The sequence below is a fragment of the Cydia fagiglandana genome, chromosome 5, assembly GCF_963556715.1.
Source record: "Cydia fagiglandana chromosome 5, ilCydFagi1.1, whole genome shotgun sequence".
Classification (NCBI taxonomy): Eukaryota; Metazoa; Arthropoda; class Insecta; order Lepidoptera; family Tortricidae; genus Cydia; species Cydia fagiglandana.
The window spans coordinates 13589691-13612471 of NC_085936.1; the positions used below are offsets into that span (position 1 = coordinate 13589691).

Genomic DNA, 22781 nt, shown 5'->3' on the forward strand with positions numbered 1-22781 from the left:
TGAGAGCGAGAAACAGATATCTCTTAAATTCAATAACAAAGAAGTAAGATACGCGTACATGCCAAGAAAAACAGTGAACGAGTAAAATAATATTGAAACCGTCAATCATTCAACAGTCATTATTTTGTCAAATGTAGGGTAGATTTTTATTTATGAACAGTCCAAAACTACCAGTTATAATTTTCCGTAGTTTAATAATAATGTTTAAAAATGGTGCGAAAGAATGGAAAAGATTATTTAAAAAAAAGGAATTAAAACGATTAGTCTGAGTTTACATATTTATTGAAATTTAAAATTGTCAAACTACCGCGTAGTGTATATAACCGCGTTGGCAGGTACAGACCGTGAGTCGCGTAGTGTGTAGCGGCTTTACGAGTATATCACCAACTTTAGTCACAACACTACCCATCATAGACAATTGTAGAATGTAAAAGAAACAAAAACGTCATTACATCAGGGCCTACTAACCTAACTTATGAAACCATTTTAAACTTTTAATGAAATATCCAAGATACAGTTATATATTGTTGTATTTTACGGTAACGACCGCTTTAATAGTGTATAGTGTATGTGTTTCAATGGTGTTTGATGAGATTATGTGAAAATTCAAGGAGAAACAGTGACAAAACAAAGTTACGTGCTTTGTTGACAAAGTTTGCAAGTTCTATTGGAATGGACTTTAGGTCATACTGACTGAACAATTTTTTCTATGGCCTCTATGGGACCAACCCCGAAATCCCAAAAAAATTTGGCCTTCCCATAGAAAACGTCGACATCCACTCGACCAAAATGTATGAAACAGCCAAAAAAAATTTTGTGATTTCGGAGTTGGTCCCATGGAAAAAGTTGTTCCGTAATGGCCTAATACCTACTCATCTCACACAATGGCTAACGGTTCAAAAATGACCCTGTATACATGGGTTTTAGCCTAAAAATGTTGGTGCCATGCGTAAGCCAGGTGCAAGAAACGCGCAACGACGTTACAAGGGCACCGCTAGGGATTAATCTGGATTAGTAAAAGGTTTGAACGAATTGAACGTCGCTCATGATGCCAAGAGAATCCCTAAATGGCCGAAGATATGTCACTGCCATTGTTCTATACTGTGCCGGAGTGGCTTAAATAAATGATGCCCAAACCGAGCTGTACATCGCAACTTTCAATCCGCGACAGCTTCGAATACAAGGATCACGACCTCGATCGATCGTTTTAAATGTCACTTGTTGCCACGCGGAACGGTTCTTTGTTCTCAGGCAGACTACACAACATCCGTGCCGTGGCCCGTGGCAACAATCGAGACGGATTAATTGGGAATCGTGTATGTATTAACTTTTCGTAGGTATCTACCTGATTTATCTGGCATACCTACCATTCCAACAAATGTCAAAGTTATAGAATAAAGACTAACGAATAATAGCTACGACATGAATAACGGCATTAGTATCCGATAAAGTGTGTTCCTTCCGCAGTAAGTAATCTTTAAACATTAGAAGGTATTTTATGGGTTTATCGCTTTACAGCCTAAACAAATACATATAGAACAATATAATTGAATATTTATTATTTATTTATTATATTATATAGAAATACATACAGTTACAACAATATTAGGCTATTTTATTATAATCGATATATGTGTGCGCTTGAGTTTACAAGGATTGTATGATGTAACGTAAGACAGTCCCCTAGATAGCTGTGAGTTGTAGTGGCGAGCAATCTGGATGGTCGTCCGTAACGGGTAATGGTCCATAAACGTCACAGCAGCCAGGCCGTGCTGTGATGTTTTTCCTATTCGCTGCGCGAGCGCCGCTCTTAGGAGAAACAGTATTACATGACCTCAAGATATATAACAACTATTCGCAGTCTACGTGTCCACTTGTACTGGTCTTCCTAAGCTTTCCCCTAGCTCGTGATTGGTAAGCTACTGGAACGCTAGCCAGGATGCGATGGTATCGAGCCCGCGGGCGCTTGCAGCCGTGCTCCACGAGTCGTTACGGCGCGAACCATAACTCTACTCACCCTTGTCACATAATCTTCGCTCGGTTTCATTGCCAATGTCATCGGTTTTGAGCCCCAATCCCACCAGTCAAGCTTTTGCGTCAAATGAAAAAGTGAGGTTCTCAACTGCTTGGTTTATTTGAGAAGGAAAAGAAGACAAAAGATATAATTATTTATAACAACCCAAATATAACACCTGGAATCATCAGTTGAACTAACGACTTCAATGTGTACTAATGGAAAAGCAAGTTGAATAATGAAACCAATAATAATACATAGCGCTCGCGAGTTATTATAGTCAGGCTCAGCGGAGCATCGCACGTGGTTGTATAATTGGAACCGTACTTTTATAGCACTAGCTATATTTATCGCTTGTTGGTTAACTCGGCCTATTTATAGACAGAATATATAGATTGAATTAATAAAGTAAGCGACAGCCAGATATCAATTTGTTAGTTCAGGTACATCCAGACATTGACATCTGTTTCTTATTACATACTTGAGTCGCTTAACTTCAAACTCGGGTAAATCCATTTGTCAGATTATGCGATTTTGGTACTAAGAAAAGGTAATAGGGTAGATATTTGCTGAGAGGGTCGAATGGATTTACCCGAGTTTGAAGTTAAGCGACACACTTGACAATGGTTGTGCCAACAGACGCAAATAGCTAAAGGATAAGATCCTGGTTAAATGGATCTTATCCTAACCACTAACTAACCATCTATCGAAGTTATGTAGACAATTCTTATAACTTTTAGCAAACCAGGACAATATTACATATTTATTCAGTACTATTTAATAGCTGAGAAGGTCCAACTCTTATCTGTTTGTATCCCATAAGCCATGTTTCAAAGAGAGATTTAAAAAAAAGAAAAAGAATAGACTTAAATGAACGAATCGCTAGAATGTTACGTGAAGTGCTCTCTATGGGAAACAACCACGAACCATCGTGTAAACGCATGTAACAAGATAATCGCTACAAAACGAGCCTTGTCAACTATGTGGAGTGGGTGTACGCTTCGTTGTGATACCGATAGCTATCCATAGCTGTTTCAATAGCTTGGCGCTTGCGATAAAACGCTACATTTTAAAGAATAAAAGGACGACATTATGACATGCATGTCAATGGGTACGTAAAATGAAAGAGCAGATCGTCGACTTCCATCCGTGTGGGCGAGATCCAAAAGCAAACTCAAAGCAACGTGGAAAGACGTCGTGCTAAAACAAATGGGAGAGCTATAAGCTTCAAGGTAGGTACTCGAAGACGATATATCGAGGATAGTGCGAAGTGGAGAATAAAAAAACACGGACTGAAATCACCATGTAGGGGGTACTTAACATCGAAGACAGATAAATGGATGTCAATAGACGCATAAAAAATCGTAAATCTTGCCAATTGGAGGATATATGTGACATCCCACGGGAAAAGGTATCTTATGGCGGTTGGCGCTTACCTACGCTATTATTAACGCCGCTCCAATATTATTGCGGCGCTATGCGACGTAAGCGCCAGCCGCCATAAGGTACCTTTTGCCGTGGAACGTCGCATATAATATCAAAAAACTAAAGTTAGTTACTCGGACTTGTAAATCTAGGCGCCGGAGTATTCGCAAATCGGTTTCGTAGTATACCTAATGGCGTTTTTCATAGAAATCTGTCAACTCTAACAAGCCGTTGATAATAGTTTGTCCTTATCTGTCATTTTGACATTGATTGTTAAAAAGAGACTAGGGACTGTCATTTTGACATTGATTGTTAAAAAGAGAAAGAGAGAAGAGAGAGAGAGATATTTAACAAGGGTTTGCTAAATTGAATCACGTTTGAATAAGGGGGTAAATATGCAACAGGCAAAACGTTAAGATGAACGAAAGTATAACTTACATTGAAATGTTTATATTAATAATGCAAGCCTGGAGACACGAGTGCTCTGCACCGCCCTACTGCAAGTGTGTAAGCGGATTACTAGCTTGAGTAGCTTGGTATATGCACAGACAAGATATCCTCCAGACTTAGCATAGTCGCGCTACCCCCTCTGCCACGCATACGGTAATTTTACTCCATGTTCGAGTCGAAAGTGTCTTTGTGTGACGTCCGTGTCCTTGAACGCACCAATCACGGCACGGGACTTCGCTCACCTCGTCCCGCGCACCCTCGCATTTTTGGCATCATCGGTTGCATGAAATAATTGCTCTAAACTCGGTCTAGAGGATTCCTAGTCTATGGGTATATGTGAATAATGAAACTGTGTTTGTAAAGGCGCTTTACTTTTGAGTCACTAAAGTCGGCAACAATGCGGTTGCAATAATAAACACGGTTGGGTGGTTTCAGTGTTGTAAATCTTTTAAGCGAAGACTTTGCCCCATATTCATAAAACTTTACAGGCTTCAATTGGTTAACCTTTTGGACGCCAATGGCCGATATATCCGCACCGCAGGTTCAACGCCAAAGACCGATTATCGGTCACAGACCACAAACCAACATAGACCTACGTGCATATGCATAAAGTTCAATTTCAGTTTTGACACTTCGGTGACATGGCGTTCGAAGGACAGATTTTGTTTGACATGGCGTCGAAAAGGTTAATTTATATTTTATACTTTTCTTATAAATACATACATACCTACTTAAGTTAAAATGTCAGATCAAGACAAATGATTAATAGCTAATTGAGGCTTGCAGCGCGTTTACAATTAGTAACGCCATGACAAATATGTTTTTAATACATGTATTTATGATTTATGAAAGTCACGTTTTACAAAAAACTAAAATTATATATTATTAAAGCATATTAAAGTATGTATTTTATAAAGAATGTTAGTAACATTCTTTAATACCGAATATAGTTTAAACCGTTTAGAAATCTATAGGATATATTAAATGAATAATCTTACGCTATATTCATGGAGAAAGTAACGAAATGCACACATATCGATAAGCGGGACCACCATAGGCCGCAATCAAATCGCTTGTCCCAATTGAACTAGATGTGTCTCATTCAATTCAAAAGTTGCGTCATTAATCCGGATACAGCGTTCGTAATATCAAAGACAAGTAATTTTTATAGACTGTTAATCAATACAAGGCGTATTCCTAGTTATTGTTGTGGATGGTGACACCGCGGCGAGCCTCTTCTTCTCTTTCCCTTCGCCCTCAAGTCACAGCGTCTTAGAAAATGTATGGAAAATGACACCTCAATAATACAAAGCGTTATGAACTTGCTATGGCAAGTATCGGTCTTTATCACTGACTTGTCTGCGTTAATATCAACTGGCATTCAAACCAGTCTCATAAATTGGTTGTAATGAATACATATGCATGCGTGATCCAGTGGTAATGAAGTGTTGTGTGATCGGCCGCGGAGTGCCGAGCGAGGCTAGCTTATATATTCGATTAAGTAGGTTAGTCTATGTATTAAGCACTCTCAGATAGATCATTTGTAGATAAAATTCTTTAGTCATGTATAATACAAATGTTGTTACATTAGAATAGACTGTTATTAAAGCCGCAATTACCTATATATTTTCCTATCTTGAAATGATTAACATAAATCTTACATTGACGGTTAAGCATTACGTAATGCAAACATTATGACATACTGCATGGTTATAAATGACACGATTAAATGATGGCTCTATTATAGAGCCAGCATAACAGTGTTAATGCAGGAAAAAAGTTCTACACGAGGCTTATGCCTATTCTGATTGAAATAACACGTTATATTTTGATCTGGGTTTTGTTATGGACATGATGTGCCAGTGTCAAAAGTGACATTACTTCAACCAGAAACGTTACATTTGATACTGATCATATCGACTATAACTATTCTGTTATTACAATCAGAATAATCCTCTAGGTCAGGATAATCCTTCCGATTCCGATCTGTTTTGTAAAATATGTCCAATTAGATAAAATTGAAAAGATTATGAGATAAACAATTTTAATAACTTAATCCGAGAATAATGAGTAATGTTGATACTTTTGATAATTTTATCGTCTCCGCATTCGATTCGGGCATTCTCCTTTTATTGGCTTTTAGCGCACGTGTAAAACAAAGCGCGAACATTTGCGGCTATTTCCCTCCATTAGCCAAACAGTGAACACTGCTTTTCTACACGTAGCGAAATAAGGATTGACGTCCAACACTCAGTGAATTAAAGTGCAGCGAAGCGTGAAGTGTCTAACGCTTCGGCTCGAAATTGCATACATCTAAAATTCCTTCTCGTTTGTCCGCGCGATCCAATAAAGGTGGGCTTTCGCATTCGTGCGACGGACAAGTTAATTCTGTCAAAGCTTGCTGCGACCTCCTCGCCTCGCCTTTGTGTGCACTTGAAATGTACAAATTGCACGGCCCAGAGGGGGGAGGGTCGCTGCACTCTCCCCCCTCCCCGCCTCTGCGCTCGCATCGATTCCTCTTTGTCCCGAGCATTCGTCTTGAGATGCACTCTGCGAGATCTCGATTTCACATTCAGACGGATCGACCCTGTCGTATCTTTTCGTGCTGTCGGCGATGGATGGGATTCCATAGACCTATCTAGCCGCTCAGCGCTGCGATTTGAATCGAGACCTGAATATGAAATGTAGCATTTGTGTTGCAAAGTAAATTGAAGCTATAAAATATGAAATCGCTTGTCGCAATCACGGCGTGGCTTCTTCAAATTTCTGAACTGTTTGTTTCATTACATTGTTACTAGTACCAAGGACACGGAATATTTAATTAGCAATTCAATTTCAACACACGTTTGGTATAGGTACCTAACCAATCATTAGGTGAGTTAATTATTAGGTACATAACTTAACTTCTAGATTCAGGTATTTAAGGCTTAACGTACGTATCTGTTCGTATACATGATTTTCTCTTTGTATAGAATATTGACATTGTACTAACCTATGGTATGGGTCTTTGGGTTTCAACTTTTAACAATTGTTGTCGACTGTTTTTTGTTTTCAACATTAGTACATATAGCTCAATAGTGGGACCGGATTTTTGCACTAAAAGTTTTGATAATTCTAAAGTTGAAAAAGTGATACTTATCTGATATAGGACATATTTTTAAGCATATATGCTATATATGATGAAAAGTTAGAACGAGCGTTAGATATAAATTAGGTATTTATATATTTTTAGTAATGATTTTTTAATATTGAATTAAAGTGCAATGTTTAAGTTCCATTGTTTATAATATGTATGACGCTTTATAATGTAAAATTATTAGAATTTTTTTTAACGTGCTTCTTTGTCAAACTACAATTAGCTTATTATTTTGTCGATATTGAATTAAAGTTTAATAAATCCACAACAACATATCTAAATTTATAAGTTAATAGGCAAGCTAAAAAGCTAGAAGAATAAGATATATGCTTTAGAATTAATATACGTTTTTTGTCCTATAAGATCTAATATTGAATTAGAGTCTGTAAAAATAAGTCTATTACTATAAAATAATATACGCAGCCATATTATGGAAAGTAAGAAATTTCTGTGTGTAGCTTGCATTGTAATAGTAAAATCTAGTTAAAAAGGCGCGAAATTCATACATACGCCGCGCTGGTCCGTCAGTCGCCGGCGCGGCGCTCGAGAGCCTATCATAGCCTACCTATACCTCGCCCCTCGCCCCACCTCCCGCTCAGTAACACTGTCTGTCTTTTCTTATCATTCATTTGTTTGTTTACCGTGCACATATATAAATTAGATGCGGACATAACGTGAAATTAAAATATCTTATTAAGTAAAAATACCTACAGCTGGTCAATCAGATCTTGTCAGTAGAAAGAGGCGGCAAATTTGAAAAATGTAGGTGCGTAGGGATATCGTTCCATAGAAAATTTGAATTTCGCGCCTTTTTTTAGTGACAAGATTTGCTTGACCAGCTATATTTCATTATCTTGACTAATATTGTATTAAAAATGTACAAGATATTCACAACTATTTTTTACTATACATAGTTTGTCAAAGGACTGTCTCATTTCAAACATAGACAGGGAGAATCATCATACTATCTTTGACTTACACTAGTACTAGCACCCAAAAGAAAAGGATGAATATAGTTTTTTGTTTTTATTTACTGACAAATTGGTTTGACCAACTATACCTATTTCTGGTTCCTATTGTCATGTCCTGTCCTATTCAACGTCAATATCATAATATGTATATTATAAACCAACTGATCAATATTACACGGTATACATCCTGAATATACAATAAGGTAAGTGGCCTCACTTACCTTATTGTATATTCCGTGTGGGCCGTATATGCCTATATACAGCCCACCTTAAATTAAAATGGTTTTTTTTAAATAAACAGGATATGAAGTATGAAAAACTCACTCAAATAGGTTTCTCATTTATTTAAGTTTCTTCATTATACCAAAAAATATTACGATACTCTTGGAAAATATACCTTTTATAAAAGTCCTATTATGGGCCTTATTGAACACTACCAGTGTATTACTTAATCCCGCAAAAAATAATCATTTTGACAGTAGGTAATAACAAATTTTATTGTTTTTAACTTAAGAGTTATACATATACAAATAACAATATTTATACTTCATAACAGGAGGATTTATTTATAATAAGTGAAAATAATTATTTTGGGTCTTAATAACTAAAGATATAAAAATTGTCTAGTTTACGCGAAAATAGTAGGTAACTAAACATAAATCTTTATTAGTTACAGTAGTCTCATCTTTTAACATCTGGGGGCACGGCAGTGCCCCCGCCAAGACGAGAAAAGCGCAAGGGCACTATCTACCTTTTCTCGAAGCGCTTCGTCGTTTTTTGGAACCCTCATAACTTGGGGTTGGATTATACCAGATAAACAAAGTTCTCGGACTTATTAAGCATATCAATTGCATAGCTCTTATACTTTAGATTTTATTCATATCTAAAAACTTCGATTTCGTCACTGACTCACTCACTTGATGATCATCAATACGGGGTACTTCCTGAAGTCCTCTAAGAAGCTGAAATTTGGTATGTAAGATAGTTTTAGTACACAAACAACAAATAAATTCAAAAAAAATTTATCCCTAAGGGGATGAAGATGGGGTTTCATTTTGTATGGGAAATCAATAATCGCTGAACCGATTTAGTTGAAATTTGGTATGTAGATAGGTATTGTTATGGGGAAGGATATAGAATAGATTTCAACCTAAAAGTTTACCCTTACGGGGTGAAGGCAGATTTCAACCCCAAAGTTTACCCTTACGGGGTGAAGGGTTATATGGGGAATCAGTAAGAAGTACATTGTGTAATAGATGCCCCCAGATACTTATTTCAGGATTTTTAATAGTAAATCACCCCCAACCCTTTAAATTAGGGGATGGAAGATTGTCATAAACAACTTACAATAAGAAGTGAAATCCCATCAAAAACATTTTGATGTACAATGTTGCCCAAACGAAACCATAAGGCTCGCACTGTCAAAAAGTTATCAGATCTCTTGCCAAGCTTCTAACTCTACAAGCCCTCTAACTTTACTAGCTCTACACCAAAAGTGTGTGGCTTGGCCGTTTCGTTTCTACAAGAACTATTGTATGTAAGTATAATACAAAAACCGCCCAAATGCGAGTCGCACTCGCGTTCCAAGGGTTCTGTACATTACACAATTTTTAACAATATATTTTTTTTAGAGAAAAGTGAGTAAAATGTCTTTAAAAAACCCGTAGGTATCGGAAAACTAGGTACAGTAGAGTCCGGTTATAACGACACCCAAGGGACCGCTGATATTACGTCGTACTAACCGGACGTCGTACAAAACAAACCGCCAATTTTAATATATTTTTCAATCAAAATAATTACATCATTTTGTATTTATTAATACTCATGCGACAATTAAAGAAAAAAGAAAACATTTCTTTTAAAATATTTTTTTACGTTAGTATTACGACACCTTGTCAAAATGGAGAGACTTGTGTGTTTAGAAGAAGCCACTTTTCAATATAAGCGTACTCACTCGTCATCCGCAAATTACTCGAATCCCGTAAAATAAAAAGACGCAACGCTTGGAGATCTAATCAAGATGACGTTGTTTTATCACACAGTTTCTATAGCCACCTCCTGTGTCCATCATCAGATCAGCTCGAAGGTACCTACCAAATATTGCATTGATATCCAACTTACATAATTATGCACTTATGTGAAGTTTAAGCTCAAATGAATAATGGGAATTGGGTTTTATTTAGTTTACGAAAGTAAGAAGAGCAAGTTTACGAAAAATCACGTGACTATTTCATCTTGCTCCGTATAGGTAAAAGGGGAGTTGGGTGAGCGGGACGGAGTAAGCTTCTTACCAACAATTTATTTGTAAAAACTACGTCGCTCGTCGCTGTAACCGGACTTGACGGACGGATTTTGTGTCAATTTCCGTCGTTAAAAGCGGTCGGTTGTTATAAGCGGAGTCGTAATAAACGGTTGTTCTTTCATAGTAGTTTGTACTAAAACCAAACAAGTGCCTATACTTACGTCGCTATAAGCGGTTGGTTGTTATAAGCGAAGTCGTACTAACCGGATTCTACTGTACTTAAGTCCGACTCACGCTTGACTGCACATTTCTAATAGGTTTTCCTGTCATCTATAGGAAGAGAGCTAATATGTGTATTTTTTTCATAATTTTAGACCCAGTAGTTTCGGAGATAAGGGGGGAGGGGGGAATGGTCATTTTTTGCGTATTTTCTTAAATAACTTCTAAACTATTTATTTTAAAATTATGAAAAAATATATCTGAGATTCTTACAATGAGCCCCTTCGTTTGATATATATATATATATATATATATTTTTAATTTATTGAACAATAAGCTAAATAAAGTACATTATTATTACAAGACCCATCGTGGGCAAAACCTTGAGGAGGTTTGTATGCCGATGGGGAGGTTCGAGGGAGTATTTTTTTACAGTAAAAATATTTATTCGTAACAGTAAGTATTATCTTTTAACATAATTTTTACAGTACATCTGGTGCTACATTACGACCGGTGCTATAATAAGCACGTTAAAACACTCCCTTTGACCGTGTTTTAAAATTCGTCACTCGTTGCAAAATATCTATTTTTCGCAATTCTATCGTAAAAGAAAAGAAAACTAACGAAGAGGTTTTACGCATACGAGGGCCGCACTGAAAGTTTTGCGTAACTTTTGAATAAAATGATTTATAACCATAATAATACATTTATTGCTTCTCAAAATGTTTCCCTTTACATTCTATGCACATATTCACTCGCTCGGACCATTTTTGGAAGCATGAGGCCCAATCACTTGACTGCATGTTTTCGACGTGGTGATGAAACGTAGTAACTGCCTTATCCGGGGTCTTAAATGTCAAACCCCAAATTAAATCCTTAATTTTGGGAAATAGATAGAAGTCACAGGGTGCAATGTCTGGATTATAATCCGTATAAGAGACATTTTCCACGTTTTCGTAATTAAAAAATGTTTTATTGCGGTATCGGTGGACGCATTATTATGACGCAGGAGGATGCGGCTTCTCGGTCGTCTCTCGCGGTCTTTTTCAATGACTGCGGGCACACAAATGGTAGTGTACTACTCAGTATTTAACGTTCTTTTATTATTTAAAAGTACGGTACAAAAAAGTCGCGTTTAAAAAAAACAGACGATCAAAATGTTTGGCAACGTTTTTGGCTTGTTGAACTTCTATGGGCCTCCTGTCACCTTCGAAAGACCCATTGACTGGACTAATGCCTTTTTTCCGGATCGTAGCAGTAAATCCAGATTTCATCTCCTCTAACGATGTTATATACAGCATTTGAACTTTCTTGCTTGTACTTACCGGCACCAGTCAAAAAGTACCTGTTTTTGGACTGAAGTTAATTCGTGAGGAATCCAAAGACAACAAGGCTTCCCGACTTTTAAATATTCTTGTAAAATCTTTTGTATTTGTCTCATACCTATCCCTAATTGTCCTCAAATTTCGTCATAGGTGATTCGTGGGTTTTCTTCAATGAGTCGTCTCACAGTAGCCACGTTTCCTTGAATGATCGCCGTGGACGGTCGACCTTCACGAAAATCATTATCTAGAATAATACTGTCACTACTAAATTCACCATACCAACGCCTCACGATGCTCAGATGTGGTGCTTCAATCCCAAAAGCATTTTGAAGGCAAGCACTACACTCTTGCGGAGTAAGCGAACTTTTAAAATCATAACAAAATCATAGCTCTAAAAATATTTTCGCGTTAAAGCCACGTTCAACGCACTGACTTACTTTGACAAGCCATTAAAAACAAAAGACGATCGATTTGTCGCCAACATTTGTCACATTCCGTAATCAAAAGCCTGTATTTTTTTTAAATATACAATTCATAATTTAAATGTTTACCAGTAGCCAGTAGTGCAAAACATTCAGTGTGGCCTATGTAGTAGGAGAGAGAGGAGTTTGTTAAGAACTATAGACAATAGAAGAGGAAGGATGCTTGGGCACCTGATACGACACGACGAATTTATCAAAAATATCATAGAAGGGAAAGTTGAAGCAAACAGGAAGAGGGGAAGACCAAGGAGAGCGTACATGGATCAAATAAAGGAAAAGATCAACGTCGTGTCGTATCGGGCTGTCAAAGAGAAGGCGGAGGACCGCCAAACATGGAAATTGCTCCACCGACAAGAGTCATACTCTTAAATATATGATGATGATCGTAAATACAGTGGAAACTGGATAAGTGGAATCGCAAGGGACCGGCTGTTTAGTTCCGCTTATCCAGGTTTTCCATTTATCCAGTTTTCCACTTAACCAGGTTCAAATAAAACGTTTTCTCACTTACAGAGGTTCTCCCTAACAGAGGTTGTGGATGCTAGTAATGTCGCTTATAGAGGTCACGTATAGTATGGTCAAATAAAAGATCAAGAAATAAATAATCATCTTTTCTCAAATATGTATGTATGTATTAACAAAAAATCGGTATGTAATCCTGACTTTAAAAAATGCAATACTTTAAATAATCCACAGTACTCGTAGGTATACAATTTTCAAAATTTCAAAAACAAAATCAATTAAACAAAATCACTCCTAATATTTATTTATGCAAGAGAAACCAGTAGGTATGGTTAAATAAATCAATGTACCGATTGTACTTTAATGAAAAAAAAAACCGTTATTTTGGTTTGTTGGCCTGAGTCACATTTTACCACATTTCTTTGAATATCGAGAATACTGTCGAACACATTTTTGTCTACGTTTGGCCGCGATTAAAAAAAACTCTGCAGTGTTTCTATTGCTTTTTCAGTCTGTTATAATTTTTAATTTATCCTGATTAAATATAAAAACTTGGTTTTGCGCTTAGGCATTGCTTATCTAACAGCACGGCACCGCACTACGGCTAAAAGAACCAAACTGAACTATTTGTGATCTCATACAAAATATGTAGTTAAAACACGAACCATAATGTTAGCGAAACACACTACCCTCCTTGTGACGGTTTATTAAAAATACAAATTTTATAACGCCTAGCTATTCCACTCATAGAGGTTTCGGAGACGGCTGCTTCCAGTTACAGAGGTAAAAATAAGAAATTTTCGAAAAAATAGATTCCGCTTATAGAGGTCCCAAAATTCCACTTATAGAGGTAATTCGTTGCCAAGGGACTGGAACCGACAACTTGGGTCCACTTAAAGAGGTTTTCCACTAACCCAGGTTCCACTTATCCAGTTTCCACTGTACCTACCTATGTATTAACAAAAAAAAGTCACTTGTAATTAGTTACTGCCTTTAAAAAGTATAAGTGCCTCAATGTTATTAGCCTTTTTGATTCTTTAAAACGTCTTTAGGTCAATAAAGCAAGTGAAAAATTATTAGAGTTAGACCAAAAAAAGTCTGCAGCAATTTTGACAGCCCACGCAGTGCAAGTGTTATTTATAAGTCATAATTTCATAGAAGTTTCTTCAAATCGACCTTATTAATAAGAGATTAAAAATATTGAAAATTATCTTAAAATATTTTAATCTAATATTTCATCTCATACGTTCAATAAGGCCCGGGACTAGACCTTTTTACCTGCACTGACAGTGGGCCTTCTTAGCAACAAGTACAAATTCAGAATAATTGGGAATAATAGGGAGCAACTGCTATTTTTGAATGCTGGGCCTTGTTACCCGCCGGGCCTCATATGCCTGCACCTCACCACAAAACAGATAAGTACAGAAGTCAATCACATGTATGTACTTTACTTTTCATACCTACGGTCGGCGGTCGCTCTAGGGTTGCGATTGTTGCGAACTATGACTTATGCACAAAAAACTATCGTGGTAGTGGCACTCGTATCCATCGTATCGTATCTCGTATCTAGTTGTTTGATTTATTGTTGAGGATGAAACGGGAAGAATGGAAATATAAATTAATAATGACATTAATAACTCAAATAGCTATTTTCATTTTAATGTCATTGTTATATTACAGATTTGCCACAGAAAATATCTTGCGATGATTTCGAGTTTGGCGAAATGCACGATTATTATATTTTAAAGTGTAATAAATTCGCATTCTCATGTACAATGTAATAAATTCGCATACGCATTCTCTTTGAAACCACTGGTAGCTTAAAAAACGACAATTCACCGGTTAATGTTGAATTTAAACAACCGTCCACTGTACAGTTATAATAACTTTTTGTTTTGTTTCTCCATTATTGCACAAAAAAGTTCACAGACGCGTGTCTCTATCAAGCGGATGGCACTCGCGCTCGCACTGGTCCCAACTGGTCCGAGATATCGTGTCCGTGAGCAGTGTCTATGTGTGCGTTGCTCGAGCGCGCTTTGTATGTAGATTGATTTCTGTACCTATCTCTTTTGTGACCTCACCTACCTTATTTATTTGTTTTACAAGGGGAAAAGTTGTTGATTAACCGCTCGTGCTAATATTGATACCCAAACAAGCGAAACATTTTTTTTTATTAAATAGGAGGCAAACGAGCAGACGGATCACCTGGTGGTAAGCGATTACCGCCGCCCATGGACACCCGCAACACCAGAAGGGTTGCAAGCGCGTTGCCGACCTTTAAGATGGGGGTCTTTGAAGGTTTGAAGGTCGTATCGGACAGTTCATTCCACAGTTTGGCTGTGCGAGGCAGGAAGCTCATTCACAAATTCAAATATTCTAAAATTGAACCACGAGCGTAGTTAGTGGTTCGTAAAGTTGAACCTTGAGCGTAGTGAAGGTTTCAAGGGACGAAGGTTAAATAAAATTTTCACCACATCAGCTCGTAAAGGCCCTCTTGATTGTTCGTAACGGATAAGAAAAGTGGCATTTAATTTGATGCAAATTTTGAGTTGTTACCGTAGGTAAATTGGATCAGTTGGTTGGTAATATTGACTTTAAAATGATAAATATTGAATAACGTCAGTTTGAAATTGATTTTATGATAAAGTAAATATTATCGGAGATGATCGCTCTTAAAAAATATATGTCGCTAGTCATTTATAACCTAAAAGCGCCAAATTACGCAAAATTATATTGAAATGACACCTGTGTATTGAATTTGAAGAATACTTTAACAAGGGTAGTTATCTGTATGACAATGCACCTAAAATAATTTTCAAATGTATCTATTATTTCTATACTTAACACGATAACGAATTCTACGTAAACGAAACCGCGGGCAATCCCTAGTACATATAGAAATAAATAAGGGAAGGTAAGTTTCCATTAGTGTACTGTATAAAATAACTATTTACCATTGATAATAATTTTATAAACGCTTTGCGTATTTTTAAGGGCACCGCGCTAACCGCTAGCCCGCGACCGTCGATCGCTGCCTCCTGCCACGGCGCACAGCGCGGCGCGCGCAAACGCCGCGCGTTTGAAATGTAACTTAATATAAGCTCGGAATGCATACTTACGTATCAGTATTTAGTGTCGCCGTGATTTTATATTTCTAATCTTTTGTGTGAGAAGTAAGATCTTTATTATGACCGTGTAATATTAACTCTACAAACTTTAATTCAATATTGGCTATACTGCTTAACGAGAAATCAATATCTAGACAAGCACATTGTCTACATTTCTAACTTTTTACATGTATACTAAGTTGATAGATAATATCGTAATTTTGCAATATCAGCTACTCTAATTCTGTTTTTACATAATAATTCCTGTTTTTACGTTCACCAGAAAGCAGCTGTTCCAGATTTCTAAAAACCGAATAGTGTGAATAAATTAAAGTGTTATTGAATATGTTAAAGTTTTTTGTAACTTTAATTTTATATTTGCATAGTTATTTAGCAAAAATTGAAAATTTAAATATGGCCGAACGCTCCACCTAAAATTTTCTAACTTTTTACATGAATGTTATTTAACATGCTTACAATAACATATCAAAAAAGAAAAAACTTTAATGTTATCAAAACCCATTTTTGTTCCACCGCTGGTCTAATATTTATGCGTTATCATTGTTATCAATCAATACACATAGGTAAAATCAGTCGATATCACGATGTTTAGTTTTTTATTGCCACATGGGTACGGGTACTTATCATGTGGAAATCAAAGAATTGAACCAAGTGAAACGTATAATTACACATTATACACTTTATAACCTTCGTCTACATTTTTACAACATTGATGTGCACGCAAAAAAACATTAACTTAGTACTACTGACTCATAATTATTTTAAATACAACATTGCTTTTAAAGCAGTAAAATGTATGTGTGTTTATTTTCTTTATTAATTTTGTTATTCATTAGCAATGAAGAGATACACTATTATTGCAGTAATTATGTTAGTATTGGATATAAACATAAACCTTCAATACAGGTTATATGCATGAGAAATTTTATTAGCGATGGTAGTGTGAATGAGACATGATAATTATTGTCAAGTAAATAAGTTGCTTCGCCTCTGTTCGTTTTGCTATCCACCCTTCACTCGATGAAAATGCGTGCAAGTTAATTTATGTGGGTGAATTTGTTTAATAGTAATAGGTATTTTTATGTGTCCAAAATAATTATTTTAACAGGCGAACCGGAATAGGACTTCACAAAGATCAAAGATCAGTCATACGTGGTCATACTTTTTCCAAACGGCGGATTGACGAATTATGATTTTAAGAAAATATCAAAGGGAAATTGTAAATCACATAAGCCACGTTTGGCAATGAACATGCAGATACATATTTTCAGCCACCTTGTTGGCTCCGATACTGAGGAATCCTATAGTTACTAATGTTATTATTACAAGTGTTATAACTGCCGCAGTTACGCGGCATTGTTCAGAAGATTGATAAATGCAGAGTTTAAATGCCGTGTGAAAACGTTACAACGAACAAGATAGTAAACTTAATTACCTCCAGCGTTGAAGACCCCTTGGAGCTAAATGGTCATTCTAACCAGATAAAATATTATCTCGGGAATGGTTCCACTTTTTGTGTAAGGTGCAATAAACGCTCATAAATTTATATAAACGACGTTTTGAGTTTGTAGTGATCATTGCAAAAAGCAGACGCCGCAGTGGGCTTAAATGGAATCATTTCCACCTTGCAAAAAGTAGTACGAGACAGGCGCGAGCATTCCGATAACTGGAAACTGGAATTGTGTGACCATAGAAACAGTAAGCAATTAAGTATTTAAGAATTGCGCGCAATACTACCTGCCAAGGGTCTCAAGAGTGTTTTAAACGTTTAATTTCCAGTCTTCATCTCATTCAACATAATAGAGGGTAATTCCACGCGTTGATATTTTTGAATGTTATAATTTAAAATATGTATCTGTTTATGGTCAAATTTTCTTTGACTGTAGACGTTACCTATTCCAATGTATTTTTTTTAATAAACTTCATACCTACAGCATGGTATGAGAAAGATTCTTCAAATAGTACGGATTACGTGCGAAGCTGGACTAATTAAGTATCATAATGTGTTCAGGGAAATAATTAATTACCTGCAAAAAGTAACATTTCCAAAAAAAGACGTAACTTTCTTATGTCATCTCTGATTAATGTATCAAGCTTCAGAAAAGTTGCAAAGCAATTTTCATGTCTAAATTAATTCATTTATACTATGTATTGTTTACCTTAGAGTCGAAACTAAAGGTGGTCTCCGGTCGTAAAGGGCAAGGCAGCCCGCACTTGCAAGTGCCGGCCGTCTGCAGGTACTCCCTCAGTTGCGGCAGCGTGCTCAAAGCCGTACCGCTAGGGCTGAAACAAGTAAAAAAACAACAATCTATTATTTCAAGAGCAATATACACTAGACAGCTACATCCTCCACGCTCCATGGAGCGCTTAATCTATGTATGTAGGTACAAACGAACCGCCCCTATAGGCATGTTTAGAATAATATTTTTAAATTACACATAATTATCAGAAAAACTATGAGAGCAAATAATACTCGTGAATTGCCAGTAATATCAATAAAATACATTTCACTAGTTATACGTTTTTTCTTATGTTATACTGTTTTCTGCTCCCGGACAAGCATACTGAAGATCCTATTGTTAAATAATTAGATCATTAATTCGCTTTTATAGTTCTCGTGCACTGCACAGTGCATCATTATATAATGTATAGATGTATGATGTTTGATGTATACTAACGAGCTACATGAGATACCATAAAAAACGCAAACAATAGATTATAAAATTATTGCGCGGCGTAATGGAATCATAACTCATAAGGTTATTAATAAAAATTAGTTGAAGAAACGAAACAAATTCTAAATTAACAATAATAATCAAATTCAATAAAAACGCGTTAAGTCATTGTAATTGAAAGAGCTTTCACTGACAGCGCTTTCAAACCAGACCCCTGTATTCCACCACGTACAGTCGCCTGCAATAATATGTTACTCTTCGAAGGCCTCAAAAATATGTGACACGCTCTTATGGTACCTTATGGTACGCTCCTATGGTAAATACGTAACATATTTATTATTGCAGGTACTGACTGTACCAAGCATAAGTTTAGTATTCCAGTATAAGTTTGATCTCTGATAACGTGTTGTTGTTTAGGTTAGGTTGGCCCTAGGTGCTGGTTGGGTTGAGATGAGTCACCTACGTTTATAAACGATTAAAAAAACAGAATCATCGCCATTCTGACACAGGCGAGTCCAAACTCAGATAAACCACGATAAACGAGCTCTCCAATTAAAGAGTTGTTACGGGTCTCAATGTCATATTAGTTTGCTCACCGGCGCTGACGCAAATAATGTCACAGAATAAATAATAGTACAGAAGACTCTCTCTCTAACAAAACGCGTCTGTTACGATCAGCACAGATATGGCCGCTAGGTGGCGACAGCGCCACGCGCGGCTTATGGCTTTCCCCAAAATTGGGGTACAAGTGGTACAACGGATGTACTTTTAGCTACCTGTAGCAAAGCGACGAAATCGCGAAGTGAGCCACGCCTGACAATGTTAACACACGGCCACAGGCGCAGGGGAGCTGAGCAGTGATTCGTGTAAACGATCGGAGGCATTATTTGCTGAAAAGCGAACGATGCAAAAGCACCTAGTCAAGCGTGAGCGCCGATTCTGCCGACTAATCATGCGGCCAACTGGCTCTCCGGTCAATCGATATTTAATTACAAGAACCCATTACCTCGCCCTGTTACGTAATAACAATGACGGTCTATTTTGTCTAAATTTGTGTTTAGAGCGGGTAAACGCACCGCATGTTTTTGTGAACTTTGCTTAAAGAATAGGTAATTTTATATTTCAAGTCGACGATAAATAGAACGGTGAGTTGTCAAATATATTTCGGTTCATGACGAAATGCTTTGAGGACATTGTTTATGTTAATAAATACTTAGGCACAAAACAGATAAGTACAGAAGTCAATCACATGTATGTACTTTACTTTTCATACCTACGGTTGGCGGTCGCTCTAGGGTTGCGATTGTTGCGAACTATGACTTATGCACAAAAAACTATCGTGGTAGTGGCACTCGTGTCTATCGTATCGTATCTGGTATCTAGTTGTTTGATTTATTGTTGAGGATGAAACGGGAAGAATGGAAATATAAATTAATAATAACATTAATAACTCAAATAGCTATTTTAATTTTAAATGTCATTGTTATATTACAAATTTGCCACAGAAAATATCTTGCGATGATTTCGAGATTGGCGAAATGCACGATTATTATATTTTAAAGTGTAATAAATTCGCATTCTCATGTACAATGTAATAAATTCGCATACGCATTCTCTCTGAAACCACTGGTAGCTTAAAAAACGACAATTCACCGGTTAATGTTGAATTTAAACAACCGTCCACTGTACAGTTATAATAACTTTTTGTTTTGTTTCTCCATTATTGCACAAAAAAGTTCACAGACGCGTGTCTCAAGCGGATGGCACTCGCGCTCGCACTGGTCCCAACTGTGCCTCTACCATCAGTTGGCAGAGTATTTTTCACTTACTTTCAGTGAATAAACGTGCCGTGAGTCACGTTTTACGTTTCTTTACGGTCTTATGTGCCTAACTTCACTCCACTCCAAACGATGCTGTCCCTTTCTAAGTATACTAAAAACAGAGCAAGAGTTATATCGGAGTTTTATACAGCGCCTCTAGGATTCACCTAAAGAACTAAATAACAAAATTGACACATTTTCTCACGTCTACGTAATTTACTATCTATATGCATCTCGCTCTCGCATATTAGTGCAAGTGAGATGCACAGAAAGTAATGTTACATATACTGATGGTAGCCGTGAATATGGAGGGTAGAGGTAAGGAGAATCCTTTATGACTTTATGAGAAAACTCCTTAATGGGAGAATATTTGCAAAAACTGGGCACGCTGTCACAGCTATTATAATTTTTCTAAATCTCTCCAGAGTAGCGAAAAAAAGAAAAACCATAAACCTAGTTTTTCATTGTATCAATACTGTACTAAAAATCATGAAGAATGGAAGATACTCGTATTTACAAGTGGAAAAACGTTTTCTCTTTTTGTATGGACGATTACGTAGTATACTTCTCTCTTAAGGTTTTTGACGGACACTTTTTCATTATTAATTACATGGAGTATTCCTTACCTCTACCATCCACTAAGAGCATTTAGAAGGGAGATGTCATCGCTGTCATTTTCTTTACAAAACAGTCTGCCGATTTTTGCGGGGGAGGGGACGTCAAATGTATTGCTATTTCTACATGATTTGTACGTAACGTACAAATAGCCATGTCAGTCCATTCAAAAGTTTGCACAATTGTGCAAGTTTTTCGGCAGAGGGGTAAGTAATAATGTCAACAAAAAAATAAAGAGTATACCTTCGAGACTACTACGACTATGATATTTGATTTATTCGGTTGTCAATATAAAACAAATGTAGGTGTTCTTTCTTCTCGTATGAGACGCCATTACTATGTAGTCTTGCTTGAGATTAATAAACATTACCTATATGGTGTTAAAACAAGCTTTTCTTTCCTGCTTGGAACCCTAATCCTAAATCCTAACAGTAAGCACTCAATGGCCACTCCAGTTATTAAATGCTCTAAAACCAATTTTGTCACTATGTTACTGACTCAACCTTCATTCAAAATTTTTTTAAAGATTTGAAGTTGCCATAGTTACGAAAATGTATAAATAAACAATGTATAAATTAAAATACCGGGTGTGGCCTGTAATACGAGCATAAAATTAAACTGTAGGCTGTACTCCTCATAATGACCAACATTTGTTCAGCAACTTTTAAAAATAACTCGTAGTTCGATTTTTAATACACTTTAAAATTTATTCTAAGACGCAATGTATTGCGAATTTTGTTATGTTTAAGGCGTGACAAGCAACGTCAATCACAATGATGTGGCGTGGCAATGTCGTCCATTGAAGATAATATTTATTTTGTATGAAATATAGGGAGTCTATATACTTCATAATTTTTTAAAGTTGTTTAACGAAAGTGTCACCGTTTGAGGAGTACAATCTATGTTTTAATTATTTGCTCATGTTACAGGCCACACCCGGTATATTGTATTCAAGACAAAAAATGCAAAATATGATTGATAATTACGTAAACATCATTAATAATCGAGTTAAAATTATGACTGCGTGTTAAAAAATAGGAAGCAAAGTATACGGCGCGATTATACAGGCTACTTTTGGCTACATATTTATTACATATGACGAAAATAGTACACACATGAGAAGAAATCTTAAAATATTAAAATAGATATGTATTATAATGGTCCGCTTCAGTCCGCATCATGACAGCGGCCGTCTCCTACTGCTAAGTAACATTATCTAGTAGAGTGTGCGGAAAGAGAAGAGTCGTGAAATTTAGGGGAGCCCATACATTATACCTACGACTCTTCTCTTTCCGCACAGACCCTACGTATGACCTTAATAGCGATCTTAATTTTATAGTACCTACCTATATGATCTCGAGTATATTTCAGTGTCAAGCGCCCCATTTCCAATACAAAATGAACCCACGCAGCGGGTTTTTGGCAATAAATGTGTTTAAATTTTCAGATTCTGAACCACCAGCAAGAGTTTTTGAAGAAAGTTTTATATTTCCTGCTACCAAGTTTACATGAAAAAAGATTACCTAGGTACCAAACACAATAATTTGAACAACGGAAAATAAAATAATACTCACTTAGTACTTAAAGAAAAATAAATAAACTCACAGAACATTTGTATGTTTTATTTTATTTAAGATAATAATGCTTAATAAAATACGTAGCAATTCTTGTGTAAATATTATAATAGGTCTTGCGGTATGTTCTTACTATGTGTTATGTGCACCCAGCAACAAAAACAGCAACATGTCTATGTACCGCTCCTTGTACCTTAATTCTTAATACATATGTAACTTCTACATGCATACGCATGCATACAT

At 36.4% G+C, this 22781-nt stretch overlaps 1 protein-coding gene across 4 annotated transcripts in view; it reads right to left on the bottom strand.

Annotated features, from left to right (window-relative positions):
• The window catches only part of LOC134664535 (uncharacterized), an 86393-nt gene that overhangs the window by 31675 nt on the left and 31937 nt on the right, over positions 1-22781 (bottom strand). For all 4 annotated transcript variants that reach the window (XM_063521228.1, XM_063521227.1, XM_063521230.1 and 1 more), the window contains exon 2: positions 18014-18137. In XM_063521228.1, the coding sequence (XP_063377298.1) occupies positions 18014-18137 (124 nt within the window). The remainder of the gene's footprint in view (positions 1-18013; positions 18138-22781) is intronic.